The sequence below is a fragment of the Argentina silus genome, assembly GCF_951799395.1.
Source record: "Argentina silus genome assembly, chromosome: 6".
In the NCBI taxonomy this organism is placed as follows: domain Eukaryota; kingdom Metazoa; phylum Chordata; class Actinopteri; order Argentiniformes; family Argentinidae; genus Argentina; species Argentina silus.
Window position 1 is genome coordinate 24,368,884 of NC_139660.1, and position 27,280 is coordinate 24,396,163.

Sequence of the window (27,280 nt, forward strand, 5' to 3'; positions counted from 1 at the left end):
CATTGTCCTGCTGGATGATGAAGTGCTGTCTAATGAGTTTGGAGGCATTTGCTTGTACTTGAGCTGACAAGATGTTTATGTACACTTCATATTTTAACTGCTGCCATCAGCAGTTACATCATCAATTAAGTGAGTCAGTTCCAGTGGAAGCCATACATGCCCAAGCCATAACACCACCTCCACCATATTTCACAGATGAGGTGTTATGCTGTGGATATTGGGCTGTTGCTTTTCATCTCCACACTTTACTCTTGCCATCACTCTGGTACATGTTAATATTTGTCTCATCTGACCAGAATTCTGCAGGCTCTTCGGTCATCCACTGTAGAAGTCTTCCTTGGCCTACAAGGCTGTTTGCAATTTCTAAGCTCACCAGTGGTTTCTTTCCTTTTAATGGTGTTCCAAAATGTTTTGGTAGGTTTAAGGTTTTGGCTATGTTTCTGGTAGATTGTTTCTGATATTTCAGCCTCATAATTGCTTCCCTGACTTTCATTGACATTTCTTTGGTCGTCATGTTGACAGACACCAATAGCAGACTCCAAAGGCCAAGGCAAAGCCTAGAATCAATACTAGACATTGAGAGCTCTCTTATGACTACACAAATCTGACAGAACACACCTAATGAGCCAGAAATACCTGTCAAGCCAATTGTCCCATCACTTTTATGTACCCTGACATAGGGCTACTATGCATAAAAAGTGGTGTACTTTCTGAATGGTGAAATCAATATGTACACAGGATACCATCAAACAAAAGCTGAGAATCTCTACTTGAACCTCCTAGTAATTGTTTGATTTGACTTTTGGGGTATGGAGCCAAAAGAAGAACTAAATGCTTCACCGTCCCATTACTTAAGCAGGGCACTGTAGATGTTCTATCTTTCTCACAAGCAGCTTCAACAGAATGGAGCATGACACAGATTTGTTGACACTGGGTTGTTGAGACTCGTGAGGAGAGGGGAACAAACCACTTTGCTAAAGTTAGTCTTGAGGAGGGTCAGGGCTGGAATAAGTGCAGGAGTTATTCTTACAGTACAGTTACAGTTGCATTTTTGTATGTTTTTGTGAATGTATTATAACTAATTCAGTGGATGATCAGACAAACTTACCCATAACTTGATGCAGCTACCACTATTCTTCACAGGAGAGATGGTGCAGAAACTGCATTGATTGTGCTGGATTTGCACCAAGCTTTGTAGTAAAAGCGAATAAACACATTTCCAGCCACTTTATTTGCTGTATCACTTGAATTCATTGTTGCAAACACAATTATGGATATGAGATAGATTATTTTCCATTAAGGGATTATTTTTGGCCACTTGGTTATAGACCAATTTTGTAGAGTGACTGAGATGATATCCCATCGACTGTGCTTTTTCCTCTCCACCATTCAACTTTGTAGATTTTTGTAAGTCTCCCCAGGCCTCAGGTTCGCATTCTTGAACAGTTTTGTCCTTGAGCAGTTTGTAATGACAACCTGATCCACACAGTGTGTAATTGATTCCTATACAATTTTTTTTTTTTTAACAAAACATAACCCAATAACAAACTGCAGCAAGGCTACCGGCCTGCTGCAGAATTAAAATAGATAAATAAATAAAAAGTTTCACGTGTGTTTCACATTGGCTTCAACTTACAGGCTTGCTACAGGTGATACAGCTAACTAGCTACTACCTAGCCTCATTTTGCATTGATTTTAGCTAGCTAGTGAGCAACAATAGTGGGCCCCCACAGCATATAGCAAACTGTGTACTATCAGTTTAAACTACAAGTTGTTTCAAGCTTAAGAGAAAGCCAGACTGGTGTGAACCTAGCTAAGTAGCCATACGTTAGCTACTCATGACAGTATCAAAACGAGAATACAGCTAGCCAGCTTGTGCAGCTAGTTAGTAGCATCATCTTTGAAGTAAGTTGCTAGCTCTGTGATTTACATCTTTCTCTTTTTTTTCGAGGCAGCAGCTGGCCATAGCCTACCGAATACTGAGTAAAGATAGCAACACAAGAGCAACACAGGACGTGGGTTGTCAAACCCACTTCCTGGTTTGTGATGTTTTTTGAAAGTCCTTCAAAATAGGAGTTATTTTTGCCCTATAAACTGTTTAAATACCAGTCATGCTGAATTGTAACCAGATAACCTGCTGTAACAGACAGAGTGACCTGTATGTTGTGTCCCAGTAGCAGCCATTGAATCCAAACCTACAGACCTTGACCATCATTGCTTCAGACTATGATTCTTAGCACTGTGCATTATGTCTCTTTCATTATACCATTGTACCATTTAGACAGCATAGGGCACTCATTGGACTAGAGAGACATTTTATACAGACATTATTACGGTATTAGACAATTATCATGAAATATTATTGTTGTGGTTTACATTTACATTTATGGCATTTAGCAGACGCCTTTATCCAAGCGACTTACAACAAATACATTTGTTTAAGTAAGTGAATCATCTATCCATCAGTCATAAGATAATCAATGCTCAGACCAGGGGCCATAGGCAGTCACAATGCTAGAAGAAGGATTTTTATTTATTATTTATTTTCTATTATTAACAGGAGATAAACTTGTACAGGGGGGTAGTGGGGGTGAAGAGATCGTTAGGAGGGACCGTTAAGATGTAGCCTGAAGAGATGGGTCTTCAATCTACGGCGGAAGATTGGTAGTGACTGCAGTCATGACAGCAGAGGGGAGCTCATTCTACCAGCGGGGCACCAGGACAGTGAAAAGCCGTGACCGAGTAGTGTGGCTGCTGCATCCACGTAGAGGAAGACTGGAGTGATCGGGCAGGGGTTTGGGGGCTGACCATTGCTTGCAAATAGGGAGGGGCTCTTCCCTTTGCCGCCTGGTAGGCGAGCACCAGGGTCTTGAATCTGATGCGAGCTGCTACCGGGAGCAAGTGAAGGGTGCGGAGGAGGGGAGTGACATAGGAGAATTTGGGGAGATTGAACATCAGACGGGCGGCAGCGTTCTGGATGAGCTGCAGAGGCCTGATGGTGGAGGTGGGGAGACCGGCCAAGAGTGCGTTGCAGTAGTCAAGGCGAGTTAATGGTGTTTAATTAATAAACTTTCAAAATGTTTTCAATTATTATAAAAGTGTACCCAGAGAGACTTGGAGAACCGGTCTGCTTTTGCTGTTGTCCAATGAGATCTTGCCATACCAGAAATTAATCAATAAGTGGAGGGTCTTAGTTTGGACCATATCTGATGAGAGTAGTCATGGTGGTAATTGTTAGATAGAGGCAAAGATAGATAGAGTACATAAACTAAGAGTAATTACACCCATAAGTACACACATCTGGTGTAAAAACTAGCAAATACAATTTCCCAACTGTGTAACCACTATGCAACAATTGCAAATAATATAGCATTATTTCACATCAGGGTTAGTTTTCTAAGCATTTATAAAAAATGTAATAACTGGTTCCTGATTGCAAGCTCCCTATTTGGCAAGCAACAAGTGAATATCGATCAATCTAAACAAATGACTTATAACTCTTTATAAATGGTTGATCATTTAATATTAAACTGTTTCCAAATGTGACCTTAATGTGTTACCGTAGTTACTTGTAATGGTCTCCAACTAGTACAAACATTGTTATTACAGTGAAGATAAAACACACATGAAAGAAATAAAGTACACATCCAGTCAATCATTTGTCTTTATTACAGAACAAAACGAGAAATCCTCCCCCAACCCAAACAATGAAAACACTGCACTCTGTTAACCCTTCAACTCTTAATCTGTGATCATGATTCCTTAAAAGATCCATCTCAGTGGCTTGACCTCTGCAACAGGAAGTTAATTGGGGTCAACTCTGGGGTATGTCGCTGCACACCCAATGTTAAGCTCAACACACCTTGGTGCACAGCAGGATCTTATTGCTCAAATCCATCGAATCTATTAGCTGGTTGAATGCTTCAGCATTGGTGAGCGTGTCACAGTCGAGAGAGAAAACAGAAAGCCGAAAAAGCATGTTGGGGAAATTTGAGTGGGTTAGCAGGTTTACAAAGGAGACAGTCAAGTGAACAACAAACTAGATATCATTAACTGATGTCGATATTGGACAGTCTGTCCAATTTGGACAGTAAGTCTAGCCACACTGGACTGCGGTTGTGGCTGTGTCTCACACAACCTATATCGCACAAATCACAGCCCCTTTTCTTCACGTTGCCTTTAAAATTAAGATCCTTTATCAAAAATGTAATCAACTTTGTAAATATACTGTACGACTGTTCAATAACGTCCTGCTTAATGACTCGCACCCCAGGTAAGTGGCCCAGCTCTTGGGGTTGGTGAGCCTGGTGGAGGGTGGGCATGGGAGGTCTGCTCTAGCTGGGCTTTGTGAGGAGCTGTGTGGAGAAGTCGTAGAGATCCTTGTTGACCTTCTTCAGCGTCCTCACCTCCTCTTCCAGCTCTGACACACGCACCTTGGTGTTCTCCCCATCACCAAATACACTCTGAGGGGGGAGAGAGAGAGATAGAAAGAAAGAGACAGAGAGAGAGGGAGGGGGATGGAGGAGACACACAAAGGTTGGATATAACTTAACATTTCAACTGACCACCTATAGATTGCATAGGCCTACAATTCTCAGACAATTTTCTCTTTCAACATCATCAAAAGGATGAGAACCTTCTAATATTTATGGCAATGTGTTTCAAGTCAAAAGGCTCAAGTAAATGAACGGGGGAATTTATTGCAAGTGGGTGGGGGTTGGTGAGGACACCAAATCTAGTTTGAAAACCCTTACTAATCTCAGCAAGCAAATATTGACATTTTTCATTGTGGCCAATTCTGCAGCGCAGGCACCCGTTGGATGACAGCACTGCACATCTAATCACAGATTAAAGAGAGCCATAGAGGGGAGAGAGAACTCTTTGCCTGTGTTGGAAGTTTATTTACGTCTTTGCTCCCTTATGCTGTGATGTGGACGCGCTGGTGAGGCTTTGGGCTCGCTTGTGGGAGAGAACTGAGTGAGGCCACTCGTCTCTCTGTTTTGGACAGAGTGAGGCTAATCCACTTTAGGGGCACTTGTGACTCATGTGTACGTGTATGAGTGGTGGAGTCGACAGCGGCTCACTGAGCCCAGGGATAAGGTGCCTCTGGTGACCTCCTTGTCTGGTTGGCTAACAAATCCCTCTGTGGAAAATCCAAAGCAACCTTTACTTCCTAGCAAACAATTGCGCGCATGCATTACTGCACACAACATTCACGCAATGGCCAAGAGGAAAACAAGAACTCATGACATTTAGGGTGACAGTAAGCTTTAATTCAGCCACAACTACGTAACATAGATTAGAAGAGTATTGTCCTGTTAAAGGGATGGTTCATGTTTCATGATTAGGGAAAAATGCACCTTTCCCTGAGAGAAAGTCAGCTTGTCTGTTCTCTACTTTGCTACCGGTGTCAGGCAATTCACAGGGTCAAAGATGACTCGCTTCCGGTTGTGTCACGTTGTCTTTTTGCACAATGTTACTTTTACAACATGAAAAACAAGCAATAGTGTATTTAACGGATGTTTAGGGGTTTAATGAAGCTAAAATGCATTTTATATTGTTCTAGCTACCATTATAGATTGTAAAATAGTGTACCTGAAAAGTTGGATAACTAGCTAGCTGGTTATACTGTACATCTAAATCTAGCCGGAACATACCTAACTATTTCCCTAACTTGTAACTAGTAACTATTACTATTGCTATGTTTTGCTATTTATCTAGTCATACTTGTCGTTGATTGCGTGGTGTAAGCAGGCTTATCAGCTGGCTCCATTACATTCAGTATCAATTATATTAGTTAACCTAGACAAGATATCTATGGTGCTCAACTACCACCATAATCACAGCTCATGCATGAGTGCTGGTGGACCCAGACACAAAGCAGAGGAAGGAGGATCCAAAACCCAGAACCTCCTGTAACCAAGAATTGGGTACGAGTTCTGCAAATGTTCCTGGTTTTATCTCTAATTTATGTGTAAAGTATTAATCAAAAGCAATTACCTATTAATGTCAGTAATATTATGCCTGATCCCAGTGCTCTCATTGTCGAATTGGAGGCAGAGTACAAAGCTCGCAGACTTAAGACTATGATCCAGGTAATTTATATAGCTATGTACTACGTACCCTCCTAGGGAAGTTTTATCTGAAAAGTTAGTTTGGTCTACATATGTGTCTAGGTAGTAGGAGCAAGTGTTTCAATTGTGTACCTTTATATTAATTTTCACATACTTAATTGCCAATGTTACTGTATCTGTTCAACTTGTATATGATCAGAAGTCTGTATATAATTGAATCTACAAGTATTTTCTTCCAAACATTAACATGTTTTGGAAGGATTGAAACCATAGAGTGGTACTAACAGTGTCTTGTATAATATAGGTTCAGTGGACCCACTTATGTATGGGACACCTTTAAATGTACGTTTAGAGGCCACTGAATTACATTTTCTTCCCAGAAAAACGTTGGACAAAAGAGTAAATATTTAGAACAAAAAATAGAAAAACGAACATAACAAATTAACTGTGTTGATAAATGCTCTATAAAAGTACTGAACAATTTAGAAGTAAAACAAAAGGAGTTTATAAAAAAAAAATATATATTTCTAAATTTATATTATATATGTTTATATAAGTTCCTCCAACTTCACTGATTTTTGTGACAACTTGAGTTTTGTGAAAACATTTTTTCCTTAAAACCTGTAAAACATCTGTGACAAAAATCAATCTTGTGAAGGCCTAATCATAGAGGATGAACTCCAGTCAGCAATCGACTCCTTTTAGACAGGAAAAACACCAGGCCTTGATGGCATTCCAATAGAGGTATACCAAATATGTTATGATTTAATCAAATATCCACTATTAGCATGCTTTAATTACTCATGTATAAATGGCAAACTGTCCGACACACAAGCAGAGGGACTGATTTCTCACCTACTGAAGCAGGAACTGGGAGGACAGTACAAATAACTTTTTTTCTTTTTAAATAATTGGAGGCCCCTCACTCTCCAATGTTGCAATGCAAACATATTGGCAAAAGGTATTGCTCTTCGAATCAAAAAGTTTGTCCCGGACATTATTCATCACGATCATACAGGATTCCTACAAGGAAGATATTGTCGTGCTTTGGGTTATGACGATGATGATGAGTTATTATTCTCTTATACTGTAGCCTAGCAAGGTAACTTTATTCAATAGCTATCAGGATCTGATCTTTTTCAGGATTCTGGTCTTGATATAAGAATACTTACAGGAGGCGAAGGATATGCACGACAACCGTTGTTTATCTCCGGTTTACTGATAATAAAGATGTGTACCACAATACAACAAGGCTGGCAGCTCCAACACTACAGGATAGTATCCACCGCAATGTAGAGCAAGACGCAAGCCATTCATATGTCAAACAGGGTACTGAGCACACACTGGATAGGGAAAGGTACACATGAACAATTGCATACATAAACATGAGATGGACACACCCCATAATAGTACACCCACAACAATATATTGGAGATAATATTCAACAATTACTAGAAACAATAGAACACTACTATCCTGCGGGGAAACTAGGTATATTTTTATAACAGATTTTGAGAAAGTCTTCGATAAAATACATCTAGAAGTCATTTGCCTGGACTTTTTCCAACTTCGGAAAATCTGAATAATGGTTACTTCTCTGAGAATATTGAATTAACAAGAGGTGTTAAACAAGTTTGAAATTGCCTTAACCTTTGAGGATCAGTGTCAGTTAACCCTTACCAACTAGCTCTACATTTCCTACCTTATTGCTCTCTTCATTAACCATTACTCTTACAAAAAAACAACTGTCTCTACGTTTCCTACTTTATTGCTTTGAGCCTTTTGACCTTGATGCAGTTTGATAACCTTGATAATGATGCGTACATGGCTTGAATCCTGTTTCATTGCTGCTCGCAGCTATATTGACCAGATGTAATTTATGGGGAATCAGATAATGAAATACCTTTAAAAAACGTTTTAAATGTTGATCGCATCAATAGATATATACTTTTCACAATAGATATATACAATATTTTTATAGAAAGCATCCAGAGTTATTGCCTGACCTGCTGGTACGGGAATGTGAAAGTGGCACAGAGCAAACGGATAGGGAAGATTGTCAGGTCATGTGGGAAAATCATCAGGCAGCAACAGCAGCTGTAATCCCTCTCCCTGGCTAGAGTCCTGCAGAAGGCAGACAGGATTGTGCTGGAATTCCTACCCCCTCCAACCTGAATTCTAACTCCCCCAGGTCATAGGTTTAGATACCCCAGGGTGAAAACCACCAGAGCAAAAAAACACGTGTGTCCCCAAAGCAATCATGCACCTGAACAAGACATTGGACTAATTATGCAAATACTCTTCATTAGCCTTGCACTGTCCCCTTCAGCACTTTAGCAGCCCAACCCTTGCATTTTGCGTCTTAAGCCAATGATGGATGGAGGCTGGTCCATTGAGGAAGAGAAGGATAGTTCTCCCTTGAATTTTGAGAAAATTAAATAAAAAATAAAAACTTGCTGCTGCACAAAATGCATTCAAACAGCTCACAAACATTGTCTCTAAAGAGGTAGTGGTAACACTTTACATTAAGGTTACATTTGTAAAGGGTTTATAATTTGTTAATAAATCACTTATAACCAGTTTATTATTCAATTATAAACTATTTACAAACAGTTATAACTCATTAGTTTAGATTGTTTGATATTCACTTGTTGCTTGCCAAATAGGGAGCTTGCAATCAGGAGCCAGTTATTAATGCTTTATAAATGCACTTATAGATGCTTTAAAAACTAACCATGATGTGAAATCATGCAAAATTATTTGCAATGTTTGCACAGCGGTTGCACAGTTGGGAAAGTTATTTCCTGAATTGTGCGGATGATTCGGCTGACACTAAACAGATTCAACACATCTTTACATACAGTACAAATTGCAGATCTCCCAAAGTACAGTACAGCTGTTACCATGTTTTTTTTTTTTTTTTTAACCATGGCCCTTGAAATCCTGATGTCCTTGTCAACAATTTCCCCATTTAAACATGTCCACCATGCAGGTTCACATATTTTATTTGTTGATATATCAATCCACTACTTACCACTTCTGTGATCTGAGCTGGTTTGGGTATATCAATGAGTAGACAATTGTTTTGTCCAGTCCATTTTTGGAGTTCTATGTGGAATGATATCAGATTTGACTTTTTTTCTCTGCTTTTTTTGTGTTGTTCTAATGCAAACAAAATGAATAAACATGTGAATACCAAAGCATTTGTAATTTCAACAATTTTCTGGGAGAAGTGGTGCATTATCTGAAAGAAGTGCAGGGGTGCCAATATTTTTGGCTATGACTGTAAGAGGTACCAACATGTATAACTGATGAAATGTCACAATGTTAACCAGTTACCAGCATTTATTAATGGGTTACCAATATTTCCAACTGACCAGTGACCTTAATGTAAAGTGTAACACCGGAAACCATTTATTAATGCGTTACCAGCAATAATTAATGAGTAATGTGTTACTAACATTAATGCTATTGCTGTTATCCAATGAGTTCTTGCCATACCATAAATTAATCAATAAGAGGAGGGTCTCTGTTTCAACCATATCGGATGATGGTAGTCATGGTGGTAATTGTAGAATAGAGGCATATATAGAGTACATTAACTAAGAGTAATTACACCTATAATTACACAAATCCAGTCTAAAACTAGCAAATGCAATTTCCCAACTGTGCAACCACTATGCAACAATTGCAAATAATTTTGCATTATTTCACATAGAAGTGAATGCCATCTCTGTCATTACTACAGTATAGACAAGCATGAATGAAGAGTTGATGGGAATTATTTGTTTGACTACTTATTGTAAATCACGCAATGTTGGATCATTTGGTCGTAGGACTTTGCCCATATTATTTGCCACATGTTATTGTTATTCTTGTGGTCGCATATATCCCCCCCTCTACTGACGCGGAGGCAGTGTGTGAGACGCGCGCTGTTATCGCGAGACGACAGAAATAGCACCCCAGTGCATTCATTGCAATCTTCGGGGATTTTAACCATGTCACCCTGACAAAAACACTGGCAACGTTCTCCCAGTTTGTGAAGTGCCCCACTAGGGAGAACAAAACACTGGACCTGTTACATGCTAATGTGAAGGCCGCCTACATCTCTACAGCACCCCCCCCCCCCCCCCCCCCCGGGCAGATCGAACCACAACCTAGTCCACCTCAAGCCCATGTATGAGCCTCTGTGACCACTAGGACTGTGAGGAGATGGACACAGGAGGCTGATGAGTGTTGAGACAACAGACTGGGAAGTTCTCTGTGAGTCACATGGGGAGGACATTGATGGTCTTTCACATTGCATGTCGGACTACATTAACTTCTGTGTGGAGAACACTATACCTACTACCAACAAGCCTTGCATTACAAGTGACCTGATGGCCCTCCTCAACGACAAGAAGAGAGCCTTCAGGTCTGGTGACAAGGAAGAACTGAAGCAGGTGCAGAGGAAGCTCAAGGAGAAGCTGAAGGAGAGCAGGGACACCTACAGGTGAAAGATGGAGGACAGCCTGCAGGATAACAACACAAGAGAGGTGTGGAGCAGCGTGAGGAAGATCACCGGCTACAAGCAGGCTAACGACCCGCAAGTAGCTGGAGATCTGGACAGGGCCAATGAGTTGAACCAGTTCTTCAACAGGTTTGACTCGGGGGCGGGGGGGCTCATTGTCTCCCTCCCCCCAGTTCCACCAACGACTCTCCACTCCGTCGTCCTTCTCCTCCCTCCAGCCCTGCTCAGCTACCGGACCAGGCCCCCTCCCCTCCCCCTGCCCCGTCTGGACCCATTCACACCTCTCACCTACCCCTTTGTCCAATCCAGTACCCCCTCCAGCCCCTGTGACTTCATTCACACCTCCCCTCCATTCTCCTCCTCCTCCAGCCCCACCATTTCCTCACTTCACAACTCTTTAGCGCCCATCATTCTGCCCCCGATACCACCGCCACAGCCAACGACCCCCCACCACCCCCCGCTCCAGTGTCTTTATCAGTACGGCTCAGAAGAGAGAGCTGGGGAAACTCTGCACCAGGAACGCTGTGGGCCCTGATGGTATGAGTCAGAGAGTGCTCAAAGTCTGCGTGGACCAGCTGTGTGTGGAGTACTTCAGTACCTCTGTTTGGAAAAGGTCCCATCAATGTGGAAAACATCTTGCCTGGTACCGGTACCAAAGAAAAGAAACCCCAGTGTTCTAAATGACTATTGACCGGTAGCCTCGACATTCCACATCATGAAGACCATGGAAAAACTGGTGGTAGCACGAGGCCCCTGGTGAAGACATCCTTGGACCCCCTGTAGTTTGCCTACCAGGCAGACATTGGTGTGAACGATGCCATCATCCAACTGCTACACAGAGCTCACTCCCATTTAGATAAGCCTGGCAGCACTGTGAGGGTCATGTTCTTTGATTTCTCCAATGCATTTAACACCATACAGCCCTTACTACTTGTGGATAAGCTGCTGAGGATGCAGGTGGACTTCCCCATTGTTTCCTGGATTACAAACTACCTGACCAACAGGCCACAGTTTGTATGGCTGCAGGGATGTGTGTCGGACTGGGTGGTAAGCAGCACTGGTGCCCCCTAGGGGACGGTTCTGGCTCCTTTCCTCTTCACCCTCTATACCTCCGACTTCAGGCACAACACAGATACTTTTCATCTGCAGAAGTTTTCGGACGATTCTGCGATCAATGGAGGCCAGGAGACCGAGTACAGAGGACTGGTGGACAGTTTTGTTGAGTGGTGTGAGTAGAACCACCTGCTACTTAACATCAGCAAGACAAAGGAGATGGTGGTGGACTTTAGGAGGACTAGGGTCCCCCTGTCTCCTGTTTCCATCCAGGGAGAGGACGTGGAGGTGGTTCAGAGCTACAAGTACCTGGGGGTGCACCTAATAAACTAGACTGTATTGGTAATACATGTCCTGTACAAAAGTGGCCAGAGCCGGCTTTATTTCCTGAGGAGGCTCAGGTCCTTTGGCATGTGCAGGACTCATGTTCTACCAGTCAGTGGTGGCCAGCGCAGTGCTGTACGTGGTGGTATGCTGGGGGGGCAGCATCAAGGAAGGTGACACAAAGAGGCTGAACAAGCTTATAAAGGAAGCTGGTTCTGTCCTCGGTGTCAGACTGGACATTGTGGAGGAGGTGGCCAATAGGAGGATGAGGACCAAACTCTTGGCCATCATGGACAATCCCTCCCATCCCCTACATGACACTGTGGCAGAGCAGAGAAGCTCTTTGGCAACATATTATTACAACCACGTTGCACTAAAGAGCGCTATAGGAGATCTTTTCTGCCTGCCGCAATAAGACTGTATAATTCCTCCTCCGGCTGGCTCGATCGGGGTGATCAGAGTCAGGCTGGGGGATGTTAAATTATACTGGACTGTTCTTACTGTATACAATGTTTCAGATGTCTATTTTATTCTATTGTCACAGCTCATATCTGTGACGCCTTAATTTCCCCTCAGGAATCAATAAAGTATCTATTTATCTATTTTTACTTAATGTCCCCTATGCACATTCATTACCGTTCATAATTGCTTATGAAAGGTGAGGCTACTTTACTTTGACTATTTTTACTGTAGGTGCACATTAATTATCCTCAGTTACAAATATTTGTAACTCATTCATAAATGGTAAACAGTGTTACATTTTACATTAAGGTCACATTTCATCAGTTAGAAATATTGGTTACCCTGTAAGGTCACCACACACGTAAAATTGTATAAAAAAAGATTCATGTATTACTATGTGAAATGTGAATCAATGTGTATTTCTATGTGAAAATAAATGGAATGGGAACACATTTATCGGTATAGTGATTTGTCCCCCACCTAGTGGTATCCTGTAGATTGTGCTAAATTGTACCTGTCTCTTTAAATAAAAAGACAGGTGAACAGGAATAAAAGGTAAATGGAGCAGAGCAAAATGGCCACGGTGCGAGAACAAAGGGAGAATATGTGTTTGTTTGCTGCAAAGTAATTAGTTCAGAAGTGTATAGCGTTTATTTTTTCCATGGAATTACTTGCCTGGTTAAAAGCAATTACTGACCTTCTCACATAAGAACATTCTCTGATCTTCAATACTGGTGAGCGCAGCAAATTTAGTTTTTAAATTGCTGATTGACTCTCCTACCTCATATGGAATTATAATTTCATTTCATTTTTTGGGATTTACCTTTTTTGGGAATTGCCGTTTGAGTTTACCTACTTTTGGGGATTCTAGATTTGGAGGACATTTGGATGCTTTTTTGAGTTGAGCTGGATCTCGTGAATGACTTTGAACTGGGTAAACTTTTGGACTTCCTCTTGGTTGAGTGTTTTATCCCTCCAATATAAAAAACCTCCAAAGTTATTGCATACTATTTTGAGTTTGTTATGTATTTTCTGATGATGCTATATTGGTGCTTTAGCATTAACAATTAATGAGTTAAAGGGGTATGTACCAGCTTGTGAATGTGCATATTAATGCTATCTAAATATTGCAAAAAGGTCTAGTTTTCAAACTATATGATGCATGGTTCCCACTCCTTGTTCAGGAAAGGATAGGTGACTGTTATAACCCATTCATAAATGTTGATAACTCATTGACAGTGTGTATTTGATTCCTATGCAAATCAGAGACGCTATAAAAACAAAAGATATTAATTCCAAAATTACATGAACAATTATCCTTGCATTAAGATGGACTCAATTGAACTTATTGAGTGATTTGTTGATGACATTTTTGCATTTTAGCTAATTGTAAGAGTGTCATAGCAAAGGGTCTGGAATACTTATGTACATGAGGTATTTCTGTATTTCAATTTTAATAAATTTACTGACATTTCTAAAAACCTGTTTTCGGTTTGTCATTCTGGGGTATTGTGCGTGGATTGATGGCAAATTATTTTAATTTAATCCATTTTAAATTGAGTCTATAACACAACAAAATGTGGAAAAAGTGAAGGGGTCTGAATACTTTCCCAAGGCACTGTATATGGTCAGAGGTTTTCTCCATAAGTACACAGGATAGAAGACTACTCAGGAGACTTAATTATCAATGTGGTCTACTCATTGATATACCCAAACTAGCTCAGAGCACTAACCACACATCAGTGGGGTAAAGTAGTGGATAAATACACTCACACAGAACACTTTATTAGGAACACTATACTAATATTGGGTAGGGCCTCCCTTTGCTCTCAAAACAGCCTCAATTCTTCGTGGCATTGATTTGATTGTTTCGACACGTTGTGCATTCTGAGATGCTTTTCTGCTCACCACAATTGTACAGAGTGGTTATCTGAGTTACCGTAGCCTTTCTGTCAGCTCGAACCAGTCTGGCCATTATCCGTTGACCTCTCTCATCAACAAGGTGTTTCCATCTGCATAACTGCCACCCACTGGATGTTTTTTCTTTACTGTACCATTCTCTAAACTCCAGAGACTGTTGTCCGTGAAAACCCCAGGAGATCAGCAGTTTTAGAAATACTCAAACCAGCCCGTCTGGCACCAGCAATCATGCCACGGTCAAATTCACTGAGAATTTTTCCCCATTCTGATGGTTGATGTGAACATTACCTGAAGCTGCTGGCCCATATCTGCAGGATTTTATGCATTATGCTTCTGCCACACAATTGGCTGATTAGATAATTGCATGAATGAGAAGGTGTACAGGTGTTCCTAATAAAGTGTTGGGTATATCAATAAATAAAATCTGTGAAACTGCACGGTGGACATGTTTAAATAAGGAATGTGTTGGCAAGGATATCAGGATTTGAAGTATGGGACCTGGTTCCAAAAATATGTACTGTACTTTGGGAGATCTTCACATTGTAAATTCCAGCATAGCTCTGTATAGCTCCCTGCCTGAAGTTTAACGACATAAAATATGGCAGGGAACTATGAAACCCCCCCGTAGGTAGGCTAAATACAGAGCAACCGAGTGGGTGGAGGCTGGGGCGGTATGTGGGATGACCAACAATTATTATTCTCATAATACACACTGTGAAGGGGGAAAACATCAATACTGCTCCTATTCAGTTGACTCTTCCCCCAATGGAACAAATGGCTATGAGCTTTCTATGTGGTGTCAAATTGAATTCTGATTCGTCTCCTTACAAACAGCTCCAAATTTAAATACTTCTATATAGTCTACATAACAGAGGGAAAGGGACATATTATTTTTCTTTGTTCTGGTGTGTGGTTCTTGTCATGAGCTGTGAGTAGCATTGTAAGAATGGCCTGTTGTCCATGTACAGTACATTACATTGCAGTACATTAATGCCTAATGTGATTAATTCTTGCACTAAATCAGCACACTCAACAATTCTTTGCACATACTGATAATTACATTATTTATACTTACTTATATAGTCAGATTATTAATATTAGTTATGCATTGCAATTAGCAAACTATTACCAAATGTCTTAGCCAAACCTTCACATGGAACTGCCATCTTATATATGGTCTACAACTGTTTCACACTGTTCAAACCATGATGGAGTGTTGCATAACAGCTGCTTTAAGCCTTGTCCTGGAACATGTTATGATGTTTTGCATATGTGAGATAAGCTGTCCGGCACCGGCTGCACCGTTCGACTTAGTGTCCTGCCTGAACTAACGCATGCTTCATTGATGTGTGTAATTTATTATGCAGGCATAATTGTGTATAGTTGCTCTCATGAAGACATCAAGTTCTCCTCAGATAGATTAATGAGACTGATATTTTAATGTATCTTAAGTTAATAAAGGCATCTGCTAAATGCCAAATGTAATAACAATTCAGAGGGAACTTAAGGAAGCTGTTATGCTCTGTTATAGATCAAAAATGTCCTTAGTGGTGCCTCCAGGTATATACAGATACATTTGGTTAATTACAGATGAATTAATTGAGTAATTCAAATTTGAACCATTTTGATTATTGATAAGGTATAGTCACAACATATTTTACATGACATTGTAAAACATGGTCTGTGGAATGGTTGAAGAAGAAAGTACAAGAAGCACTGTGGGGAGGCCAGAGGTCATGATGGCAGGAACTTGTATAAAACATTGACCCACACATAGATAACTTTTAAACACTGTTAACATAACGACTTGCTCTTTAACCTTAACAAGGAATCCATCAACATCTTGACCAATGCACAAAAAACTGCTGAAAGTATGTTTAAATAACATCTTGGGGGGTGCTGTGCTGCGTAATTTCACCAATTTAAATTTCAGCCCACTCACCTTGTCTGTTACGGCACTCATGAGGGAATAGAACTGGTTAGCTTTCTCTAAGTAGGTCTCCTCTTGGGCCTAATGAACAAGAAAACAAAATGGGCAAACAATTAGCTTTGTGTGTAAGCATGTGTGTGTGTGATATTGTCTGTGTATTCAGTCATTCATCTTAAAAGTAAAAAAAAAAAAAAGGCTCTGTGTGTGTGTGTGTGTGTGTGCAAGCATCTGTTTGGATCCTCATCAACAGCAGAGGTCTTCACAGGTCCACCCAAACCCGAAAACCCGAGACCCAAGTGGGTACAGGTCCAAAAATTCAACTAGCCCTTTGGGTCCGGGTATTGTTTGATTTCCATGGCTCTCAGGTAAATGATACTAGAGCTGACTTACCCGAGTGGACCCGATAAACAGCTCTGATCACGAGAGCAATGCATATAGTGGGCATATAGAGTTTATCATAGCAAGAGAGAGAGCAACGTAATGTGAGATGGAGTAGGGTGAACACCTCTCACATTTTGGCTATTTGTCCCGATTCCCAAAATGACAGAACATATCCCGCATTATAACATGACACATTTCAAAATCATCACATCATAATATTTTGTTTTCACAGTCATGTTCATGATGTCACATTCAATCATTCACTCCAACTTTACAGGTGCGTTATCATAATAATGATTAGGTTAAATTAAAGGGTTAGGTTAAATTAAAATGATAAGCCTACCGGCAGGCTACCTCATCGGGGCACGTTATTACGAAAGGGAGAAAGTCTATTCCCCAAAACATCAATAAGGTCTATACTAACTAAATTAGACTCTTTTTTTTTTTATCACTTGGGTCTAATCGGGTCAGCACTAGAATTGGACCGATCAGGTTTCGGGTCTTGTTGTTCACTAGTCCATTCAGGTTCGGGTCTGATTGTCCACTGGTCCGTTCGGGTTCTGATCTCTCTATTTTTTTTTTTTTTGTGAGACCTATTTCTACAGTAGCATACAGCCTGATATTGCAATCATTAAGTACCCTAATACATAACTGTTGCGCACAAGTATGTATGACTTCACACACACACTACACATTCCATTCAGGTAAGACACGCTCAGTGTAAGCTCCTTAAGGACCGTTTAGACATGGAGGCTAATGTTGATCATTGCCTACTCATGTACCCCCTACTCCCAACATGCTCACGCATGTTTTAGCATGTGACATTTATAATTGAAATCACTTTGCCGCTGTGATAGCCACATCCCCCTTCTTCCCTGACAGTTCCTCAATTATTGTGTTTTACATGTGGCCGTTGAAATAAAAAATCTCAGAATTCATAAAAAAAATCTGGAAGCATTCTATAATTATGTTATAACCATTGCCAAAACGTGTGATATGGCCCGTCTGCTCCCATGTGTGTGAGTAAAGGCACATAGCCCATTGAAAGGATGAGGGCATTATTGGAGGGCAATATTGTGTGTTATAAAATCAACAAATGACTTGTGTGTATAGACTGTATATACAATTATATTCTATTACAAGATTTAGCTGTGTACAGAGTTAATTTACAACTTCACTTCGCCAGGAAATGTTGTGTGAAAATCTGTTGATAATGGCCAATACTGAAATACTACTCAAAACTATACTCAAACTAAGACAACACTTTAACATAAGGACGTGATTGAATTGAGAACAATTGTGTAATTATGTGAGTAATGGGCAATTGAATTTTGAAGTATAGAATGAAAACCAGCAGTGCTGTGGCTCAGGAATGTAATTTAATAGATGTAGAGCTGGTGGTTATGAACTCTATTTATCAACGCTACACTATTTAATTGATGTACACTCACTGAACACTTTATTAGGGACCACTATACTAATACTGGGTAGCGCCTCCCTTTGCTCTCAAAACAGCCTCAATTCATTGTGGCACTAATTCGACAAGATGTTGGAAACATTCCTTTGAAACTGACAATCTTGTGGAATCAATGCCATGAAAAATTGAGGCTGTTTTGAGAGCAAAGGGAGGCCCTACCCAGTATTAGTATAGTGTTCCTAATAAAGTCCTCGGTGAGCGTATTTACCAAAGGAAGTAACCAATTTACTTCCTTTGGTATTTTTACCATTTGTGCTCAGTTCTTCATCTGAAATGTCCAAATGGTCATCGTCTGGTATACCATCCAGAGGTTGCTGGTGCTCTATTATTCCAGACAGCTCAATTCATCAGTCTTGTCTTTTTTTGGTGGTTCACCACTACTATCAAATCGCTCTCTTCTGATCTCTGCATTCTCTCTTTTTAAAGCCAGTTTAAGTTCCAGGTCTATAAAGGCAGATATCATTCAATATAAGTGATGTCACAAAAATATGAATGAGAAATGTGAAATACTGATAATAATGAAGTTATCTTCCAAACTGAAGTTGTTGTACTGTTCTTGTGGTTACATTTTCATTTGCATTGAATTCATTGCAAATTGCAGCCCAACCACTCTCTTTCTTTTGCTCAGTAGCAGTTTTATGCTTTTTACTTTCAATAACTGGATTGTTTCAAGTTTTTTGAAAAAATTATGTTTGCCTCTGCCATTGTTTTGTCTCAGATTCACACGAGTAATGGTGTTTTCCATTCCATACCGGGTTTTTATGATCAACAGCATGGGCTCATACTTAAGCTAATGAGGCTTAACCCAGGTGTTCTCATTTAGGCTTACTTAACTTACTCCAGGACTCCATGGTCTCCGACTAACTAAGCCAAATTTAAGTCACGTTCATGAAAACTATTTAAATGTTCTAGATTAACTAGTACATATTGGGCCGATTTCCCAGACACAGACTAAGCCTAATCCTAGACTAAAAAGCATCTTCAATGGAGATTTTACATTGAAAATGTGATTTAGTCGAGGACCAGGCTTAATCCTTGCCTGTGAAACTGCCCCAATAACGGCTACTCCTGGCTTAATTTAAACCCTGTCGGTGAAACCGGCCCATAGTTACATACACATACAGTGCCTTGCCTAAGTTATAGGACAGTGAAGCATTTTGTTCTTCTTTTGGCTCTATACGCCAAAAGTTTCAATTTGAAATCAAAGAATTACGTCACCAGCTGTACTAAAGAGTCTAGGGAGTTTTTCAGGGCCAACATGTGGAAAGGTCTTGACTGGCCAAGTCAATCTTCAGATTTAAATCCAATTGAACATGCATTTAATTTCCTGATAAGATTTGAGGCAAAAAGACAACAACTGAAGATGGCTGCAGTAGAGGCCTGGCAGAGCATCACCAGAGAAAACCCAGCGTCTTTTGTGTGAATGGGCCGTAGACTTCCGGCAGTTACTGCATGCAAAGGATTGTCGACCAAATACTAAACATGAGTGTTTAATTTGGACATCATATTAATCTGTCCGATCACTTGAGTGGTCTAAAATAGGGGCACTATGTCTAAAAAATTTAATTGTAATTTCTGAATGGTGAAACCAAATACCCTCAAATACGGTTTGTTCCAGCCCTCCCCAAGACTAACTTTCAAAGGGGTAAATTCCACTCTCTTCACAAGAGTAAACAAACCTACATCGTGCAGTCCATGCCGACAAGGTTGATTGGAATACACAGCCAAGCTGCTTATGCTTAACCTGTGCATTATCTGAAGAATATGCGCTCATACAGATATTTCTGTACAAGGCCAATATTGGCCGATAATATCGGTCAGCCTCTATTACCAATGTTCACACATGTAGATACATGCACACCAACACACTTTTAGTTAGTGGCACACATGCACATACAAAATAATGGGGGGAAATGTGTGAGGGTCTACCTTAATCACTCATACTCGTACAGTGCACACATGGAAGGTTGGAATCAATAGGAGAAGGACACAGGTCAAACCCCTTCATGCTCACATGACCATGCACGCGCACAGTTAAATGGGTCACAAATAACCACCCTCTACATCTGGAACCTCACTGGGGAGTGCCAGCCCGCCAGCATGTATGGCTCAATATCTCTTAAGACTTCCCTTGGCCTGTCACCCCAGGCAGCCAACCCAATAACGGGCTTACTGATGGGCCTGGATGAGAATGGCCTCTGGATTATCTAAGGGCCGGCTGTGGAGAAGTAAGTGTGGCTGATTTATTTTTTTCTAGCAGAGTAACACACACTCATACTCATATGCCTGTATATACACACTTACAGCGCCCACAGGCCCAACCACAAATGCTAAAACGTGCACAGGAAAGCAAATAACCGTTACTTGAATGCAGTGTACTACATCACCATCATGCGCTGTGTGATGTTGGGGCCATGCCCCTGGGTCACGACAGGGAATATTGTGTTCAAAAAAAAAAAAAAGATTTCTTATTAGTCTGCTGTGTTTCTTTGGCTTTCAGAGCACAAGGGAAAAAGCTCATTTCTTGAGTGCGAGTTATATTCCCAGCAGCACAGAGATTAGCCATTATGGAAATAAATTACCTCAGAGAGAGAGAGATAGAATAACATGGCAGAGTGGTAATTAAAAAGGTGTATACCCTGAGTGAGCAGGTGGTAGGTAATTCAAAGACCTCTGCATCACCATTTAATTTAGCCCCTGTGTAATTGATTTTGACACCGCTAAGATTAATGGTGCACAACAAACAGCTGTCTCCAAACAATATCACAGACATTCATGTAGACTGCATGAGTAGGAGAGTTAAGCGTTAAAAGTAGGTCAAGAGTCAAAGACAATGTGCGTAAAAGAAATGTTTGGCCTTGCTCATCATTGAGGTACCGGTGATTGACCATGTGCTTGCCAAATACCCTACAAAGTCATGTCCCTTTGTCGCCTTTCATTACTATCTGGCTAGAGTGCTAAATCAAAGCAAACACCCGAGTTGCTCGAAGGCCATGTATTGAACTCTGCATCATATGACTAAATCTAATCATAACTCAGTGACCTTACTGGAAAGTCTGGCTCCACTATATTTGCATAGTCCCCAATACTATGTAGACAGTTTATTGATGGTTCGGGCATTGCATTTGTAGACTCAACCACAACTCTATTGACATGCAATATTTCACTATAGTGTCAGTGTCAGGTTCAGGGTTTAGAGTAGGGGTTAGGTTTAGGGGATCGTTTTAAGGGATGTCCCAAAGTGGTGACTGACCTGTGTATGTGGTGCCAGACGCAGACACACCCCTCCAGTCTCCCCGCCCTCGCCTTGCTCCGAGGGGTTCAGATGGCGGCTGAAGCGTGGCAGGGGGATGCCCGGGCGGCTGTCTGGCAGGAACATGTTCGCAGGCGCCGGTATGATGAAGGCATTCGTGACCGGACCTAAGAGAGTGAGAGGATAAGAGAGAGAGAGAGAGAGAGAGAGAAAGAGAAAGTGGGAGAGTGAAACATTGTGAGAATGTAAAAAAAAAGGGTATTAGAGAGAAAAGGGGGGAAATGTGAAGAATGGAGGGGCATAGAAATAGGGATGGGAAGTGGGAGAACGAAAGAAGTATAGTGGAAAAGAAAAGGGAGATAAAGGGAAATATCTCAACACCCTCAGGGCTCATGTAATCATCTAAATGGGGAAGAATTATTTTTTTATATGCCACATCCACTTGGCTAAGTTTTATACAAGACTTTGAACAGAGTCAAAGATGCCAAGGTTGAGAAAACACGTAGAAAAACGCCACATTCATTCCCTGTTAAAATACTTGGGGAACACTCTTTTGTTCTTCTCTTGCAGTGTTAAACAGAGAAAACGCACCAAGACTCTCCTAGGAACAGATCCTACCTCGCAAGATTTGATTGTGCTGTCAAAACACTTTTGAAAATTCAAACAAGCTGTGCAGTTTTCCCTTACGTGCATCCAGAAATGTGACCTACATCTTTACACTTTAATCCCTATACCTGCCTAAAGGGAGTGAAGATCAATAAGAGAGGGGGAAATTGAGGACTAGTAATCTCTGGTCTCCCATAACCCCTTATCTAGCCTTATTAATGACCACCACAAAGCTTTTCTAAGGGGTTGCCATTCAGTTTTATTTTTTACAAAGCTAACACTTACATGAGGCTTTAGTGCTCTTCAACTTTTGAACTTGACGGCCAATCATTTATTTGCCCATTACTGTCAGTCTTCCACAAGTGGGCATCAAATCATCGGAATTGACCATCTGTCTGCTAGGAAAGAAACATCTTTCCTGGGGTGTTGGCGGTTGGAGTTTTTTTTTAGGTTTCTTTGCAGGGCGCATCAGTGTGTTGTCTGCCTGCCCAGAGACTTATGGAAGGAATCTTATTTGATAAAGGCCCTGACAGACCTATATCAACCTGTCTGGGGTGAGACAGCCATCTTGGCTCAGAGTGGACCATGATCACAAATCATTGGACCACTGTGCTCCCATGTTGCCAGGCGCTTTTTGGCACTACCAAAAGAGAAGGGAAAATGCCCAGCATAAATTAGAGTTGTTAGGTAACCCTTTACTTTAATGTGCCCTTTATAAAGGATTTTAAGTGGTATATAACAGTTATAAACTGTTGTTTATTTGATGTTACAACTCATGAGTTTGAATATTGTATAGTTGCTGATACTTGCCAAATAGTGACCTTACAGACAGGTTACACACATTAATAACTAACCCTGATGTGTCATCATGCAGCCTTGTATAAAATGGTTCCACAGTTCGAAGGAAGCTCTTTTCTTAAGCCAACTTTTTTTTCTTATGCAACTTTTACAATCACAGTCGAGCCCAACTGATGATAAATGATCGACATCTCGTTATATTTGGAGGTAGAGGATGATGTAGACAAACCCCTATTAATATAAGCGCTGTCGATGGATTAAAAAAAAGAGTAATTAATTGCACAATTTGCTGTGATTAATCACGATTAATCGCTTTTTTCTTCTTAAGACTGAAGCTTGTAATAATAGATATCTAAATGTAAAATCACAGAGAATCAACTCAAAAGAAGGCCATCAAAATTGACTGTCAGCTTAAAAGCCATTTCTTATATGCACTAACAGAAATAATAACAAAACCCAGGCCTATATGTTAAGGGGGACACATTTTACTCTTTTTTGGCTATTTAAAACTGTTCCCTGGGGTCTTTACAAAAAGTTTGTGAAGTATATATATTAAAAAAAAATCCTAAAACGAGCTTTTAGGATTTTATAAATCCCCTTTAAAGTGCCAGTTGAATTTCAAAACCATCAAGGCCATTAAAATTAGATATCAGCTTAGAAGGCAATCATTTCTCATATGCACAAATATAAATGATAATTAACAACAAAAAATGTGTTCCATGTCTGCCAGTTGAATTTCAAAAAGGTCCACAATAGTCCATGCAAATATGAAAAAAGAACAAGGAAAGATTCTGCTGAGTGTGCTCTTTTTCGCTCCATAGAACAACAACAATAACAATTCGGCTTAGTCCTCCTTTGCATTCAGCCAGTTACTGAGACAGACCAGTCTGTTTGTATTATCAGGGGACAACGCAGCTCTCTTCTTTTGGATGGTGTGGCCTGAGAGTGAGAACAACCTCTCACAAGTCACTGTGATTGCAGGGGTTGACGGGTACTTGCGTGCCAACCTGGCATGTGCTCCTTCTCTCTTTGACCACCACTATAGTAGACAGCCCTCCATGTCCATTTTGAGCCCTGCATTGTAGTGGTCCACACATTTTTCTATGGACTCTTCCCCTTCATCTGTATCCATATCTGAAGAACCCAGCAAGAAGACGGACATCCTCCTCTTCTTTGGAGGCTGTTTCTCTGTTGTCCCTGCAGATGGTTGTTGTGCATGCCTCTCTCCCCCATCACCAGGTTGCTTACTGAAGCCCACACCTCACTCCTTTCAGCTTTGGGAAGACATGTTAGGTCCTTAAACCTGGGGTAAAGTACAGTAGCGATCTTCAGCCATGTGAGGTTGGTGCTGTCCTTCCATTTAGCTAGGTCTGTGGCAAACACTGTCTTGAACCTCACTATGTAGATTGGATCATCGTCTGAGGGTTCCATAACTCTGAACAAGTGGCACAAGGCTGGCAACACCACTGAACAGGAGACATACTGCTCTGCCCCCAACAGTTCAGTCACATATCTGCAATGGAAAGCACAAGATGTTTTAAACATGTCAGTAAATTGTTAATCAATTACACAAAGAAAGACACTCAGTACCTTCCTGTCCATATGATACACATGCACGCACAAACACAGAAGATACGGGGGAGCGAGAACACACATATGCACAAGGGGACAGAGAGACACACATGGGGAGAGAGCTACAACACACACAAAGACGACACAGTTGGAGAGAGGGAGAGCACCCAGCACACATACACACGACACAGAGGAAGAGAGAGAAAAAACAGGACACACATGGAAGACACACAGACAGAGAAGAGAAAAAAATATTAACTTACCTGCAAGGTTCAAGTAGTTCCTCCAGCTTTTGCAGTTCGGCAAGCTCCTGTGCAGTCAACATGGCAACCTTGCAGTTTTGCTGAGCCAGGGTAGTGGTCGGTGGAGATTTGTTTTGCTGGATTCGCTTGACCATCTCTAGGGTAGAATTCCATCTTGTTGTAACGTCCTGAATGAGTGATTCTTGCTTCTGTCCAAGTGCAACTTGCTGTTCTCTTTATTGCTGAGCGTTTGATGGACTATGCTTAAAGTGCCTGACAATTTTGCAACATTTGGCCAGAACACTTTAGAATCCACTGTCGTGAAGGGAAACAGTGACCGATCTTTGCAGACTGTGGGCCGTGCAGGGCAGGGGTTCAAATGGAAGTAGTCTCGCGGCTGGAACCATGTTACGAGCACTGTCAGTGCCAAGTGTGGTTAACTTTTCCTTGATTTTCCATTCTTTTGAGACATCCAGAAAATGATCAGCACATGCCTCAGCATAGTTGCTCTTCTGCTTTACTCACAGTTAGTGGAAACGATTGCAGATTCCATTCTTTATAAGTGAAGTGCACTGTGACGCCCAAGTAGTTGTCATTGTTCACAGAAGTCCAATGGTCCCCTGTGAGAGCGACGTCCTTTGCTTGATCTAGCATGTTCATCCTCCGTGCCCTCTCGCCTTCATACAAAGTGTGTATTCTTGACACGATGGTTCCTCTCGAGGGCAGATTGACAGGTGTCTCCCCGATGCAATTTGAATGACTTCTCTCAGTTCATCGTCTTCTACTATGAATTGGGGTGGCAGTTTTTAGCTATTTTTTACATTTATGGCATTTCGCAGATGCCTTTATCCAAAGCAACATACAACAAATACATATGACGAAGTAAGTGAATCATCTATCCATCAGTCATCATAAGAAAAATGTATCTATGCTAGGACCAGGGGCTATTGGCAGTCACAATTTTTAAAATGTCTTTACAGGAGAAACTTGCACAGGGGGGTAGTGGGGATGAAGAGGTCTTTAGGAGGGACAGTTACGATGTAGCCTGAAGATATTGGTCTTCAATCTACTGCTGCTGTATCCACATAGAGGCGCCGGTGCCTCCAATCATCGCTTGAATGCCACAGCCTATTTGAGTATTGTTGCTGACCATGTGCATCCCTTCATCGCCACAATTTACACATCTTCTAATGGCCATTTCCAGCATGATAATGCACCATGTCACAAAGCAAAAGTTGTCTCAAACTGGTTTCATGAACATGACAATGAGTTCAGTGTTATTCAGTGGCCTTCCGAGGCACCGGATCTGAATCCAATAGAAGACCTTTGAGATGTGGTAGAACGGGAGATTCACAGCTTGAAAGTGCACCTGAAAAATCAGCAGGAATTGCGTGATGCAATCATGTCATCATAGACCAGAATCTCAAAGGAATGTTTCCAACATCTTGTGGAATCAATGCCACGAAGAATTGAAGCTGTTCTGAGAGCAAAGGGAGGCCATACCCAGTAGTAGTGTAGTGTTCTGTGAGTATATATATATACACACATACTGTGTGTGTGTTTGTAATATATATATATATATATATATATATATATATATATATATATATATATATATATATATATATATATATATATATATATATACACACAGTACCAGTCAAAAGTTTGGACACACCTTCTCATTCAATGGTTTTTCTTTAAAAATTGAATTATGTAGTAAACAAAAAAGGGTTAAACAAACCAGAATGTTTTATATTTTTGATTCTTTAGATTCTTCAAAGTAGCCACCTTTTGCTTTGATGACAGCTTTGCACACTTCTGGCATTCTCTCAATCAGATTCATGAGGTGGAATGGTTTTCAATTAACAGGTGTGCCTTGTCAAGAGTTAATTCGTGGAATTTCTTGCCTTCTTAATGTGTTTGAGACCATCAGTTGTGTTGTGCAGAGGTAGGGTTGGGTACACAGTTCTATACAGTGAATAGCCCTATTCGACTACTGTTCTAATCCATATTGTCAAGAACCACTCAACTAAGTAAAGAGAAACGACAGTCCATCATTACTTTAAGACATGAATGTCAGTCAATCCGGAAAATTTCAAGAACTTTGAATGTATCCTCAAGTCGTCGCGAAAATCATCAAACGCTATGATGAAACTGGCTCTCATGCAGAGGATAAGTTCATTAGAGTTACCAGCCTCAAAAACCACAAATTAACAGCATCTCAGATCAGAACCCACATAAATGCACATCAATGAGTTCAAGTAGCAGACGCATCTCAACATCAACTGTTCAGAGGAGACTGCGTGAATCGGGCCTTCATGGTTGAATTGCTGCAAAGAAGCCACTACTGAGGAAGAACAACAAGAAGAGAATTGATTGGGCCAAGAAACACAAGGAATGGACATTAGACCAGTGGAAATCTGTACTTTGGTCTGATGAGTCCAAATTTGAGACTTTTGGTTCCACCCACTGTATCTTTGTGAGACGCAGAAAAGGTGAGCGGATGGTTTCTACATGTGTGGTTCCCACTGTGAAGCATGGAGGAGGAGGTGTGATGGTGTGGGGGTGCTTTGCTGGTGACACTGTTGGTTCTGCAGCGACATGCCATCCCATCTGGTTTGCGCTTAGTGGGACCATCATTTGTTTTTCAACAGGACAATGACCCCAGATTATTT

The 27,280-nt window shown here is 40.9% G+C and overlaps 1 protein-coding gene across 1 annotated transcript in view; it reads right to left on the reverse strand.

Annotated features, from left to right (window-relative positions):
* Positions 1-3,646: 3,646 nt before the first annotated feature.
* Positions 3,647-27,280, reverse strand: part of wdr18 (WD repeat domain 18) — a gene marked incomplete at its 5' end in the record, with an annotated part of 75,259 nt that continues 51,625 nt past the window's right edge. The window contains 3 exons of the mRNA XM_083672274.1: positions 3,647-4,463; positions 16,286-16,354; positions 21,385-21,551. Of these exons, the coding sequence (XP_083528400.1) occupies positions 4,335-4,463; positions 16,286-16,354; positions 21,385-21,551 (365 nt within the window). The 3' untranslated portion in view covers positions 3,647-4,334. The remainder of the gene's footprint in view (positions 4,464-16,285; positions 16,355-21,384; positions 21,552-27,280) is intronic.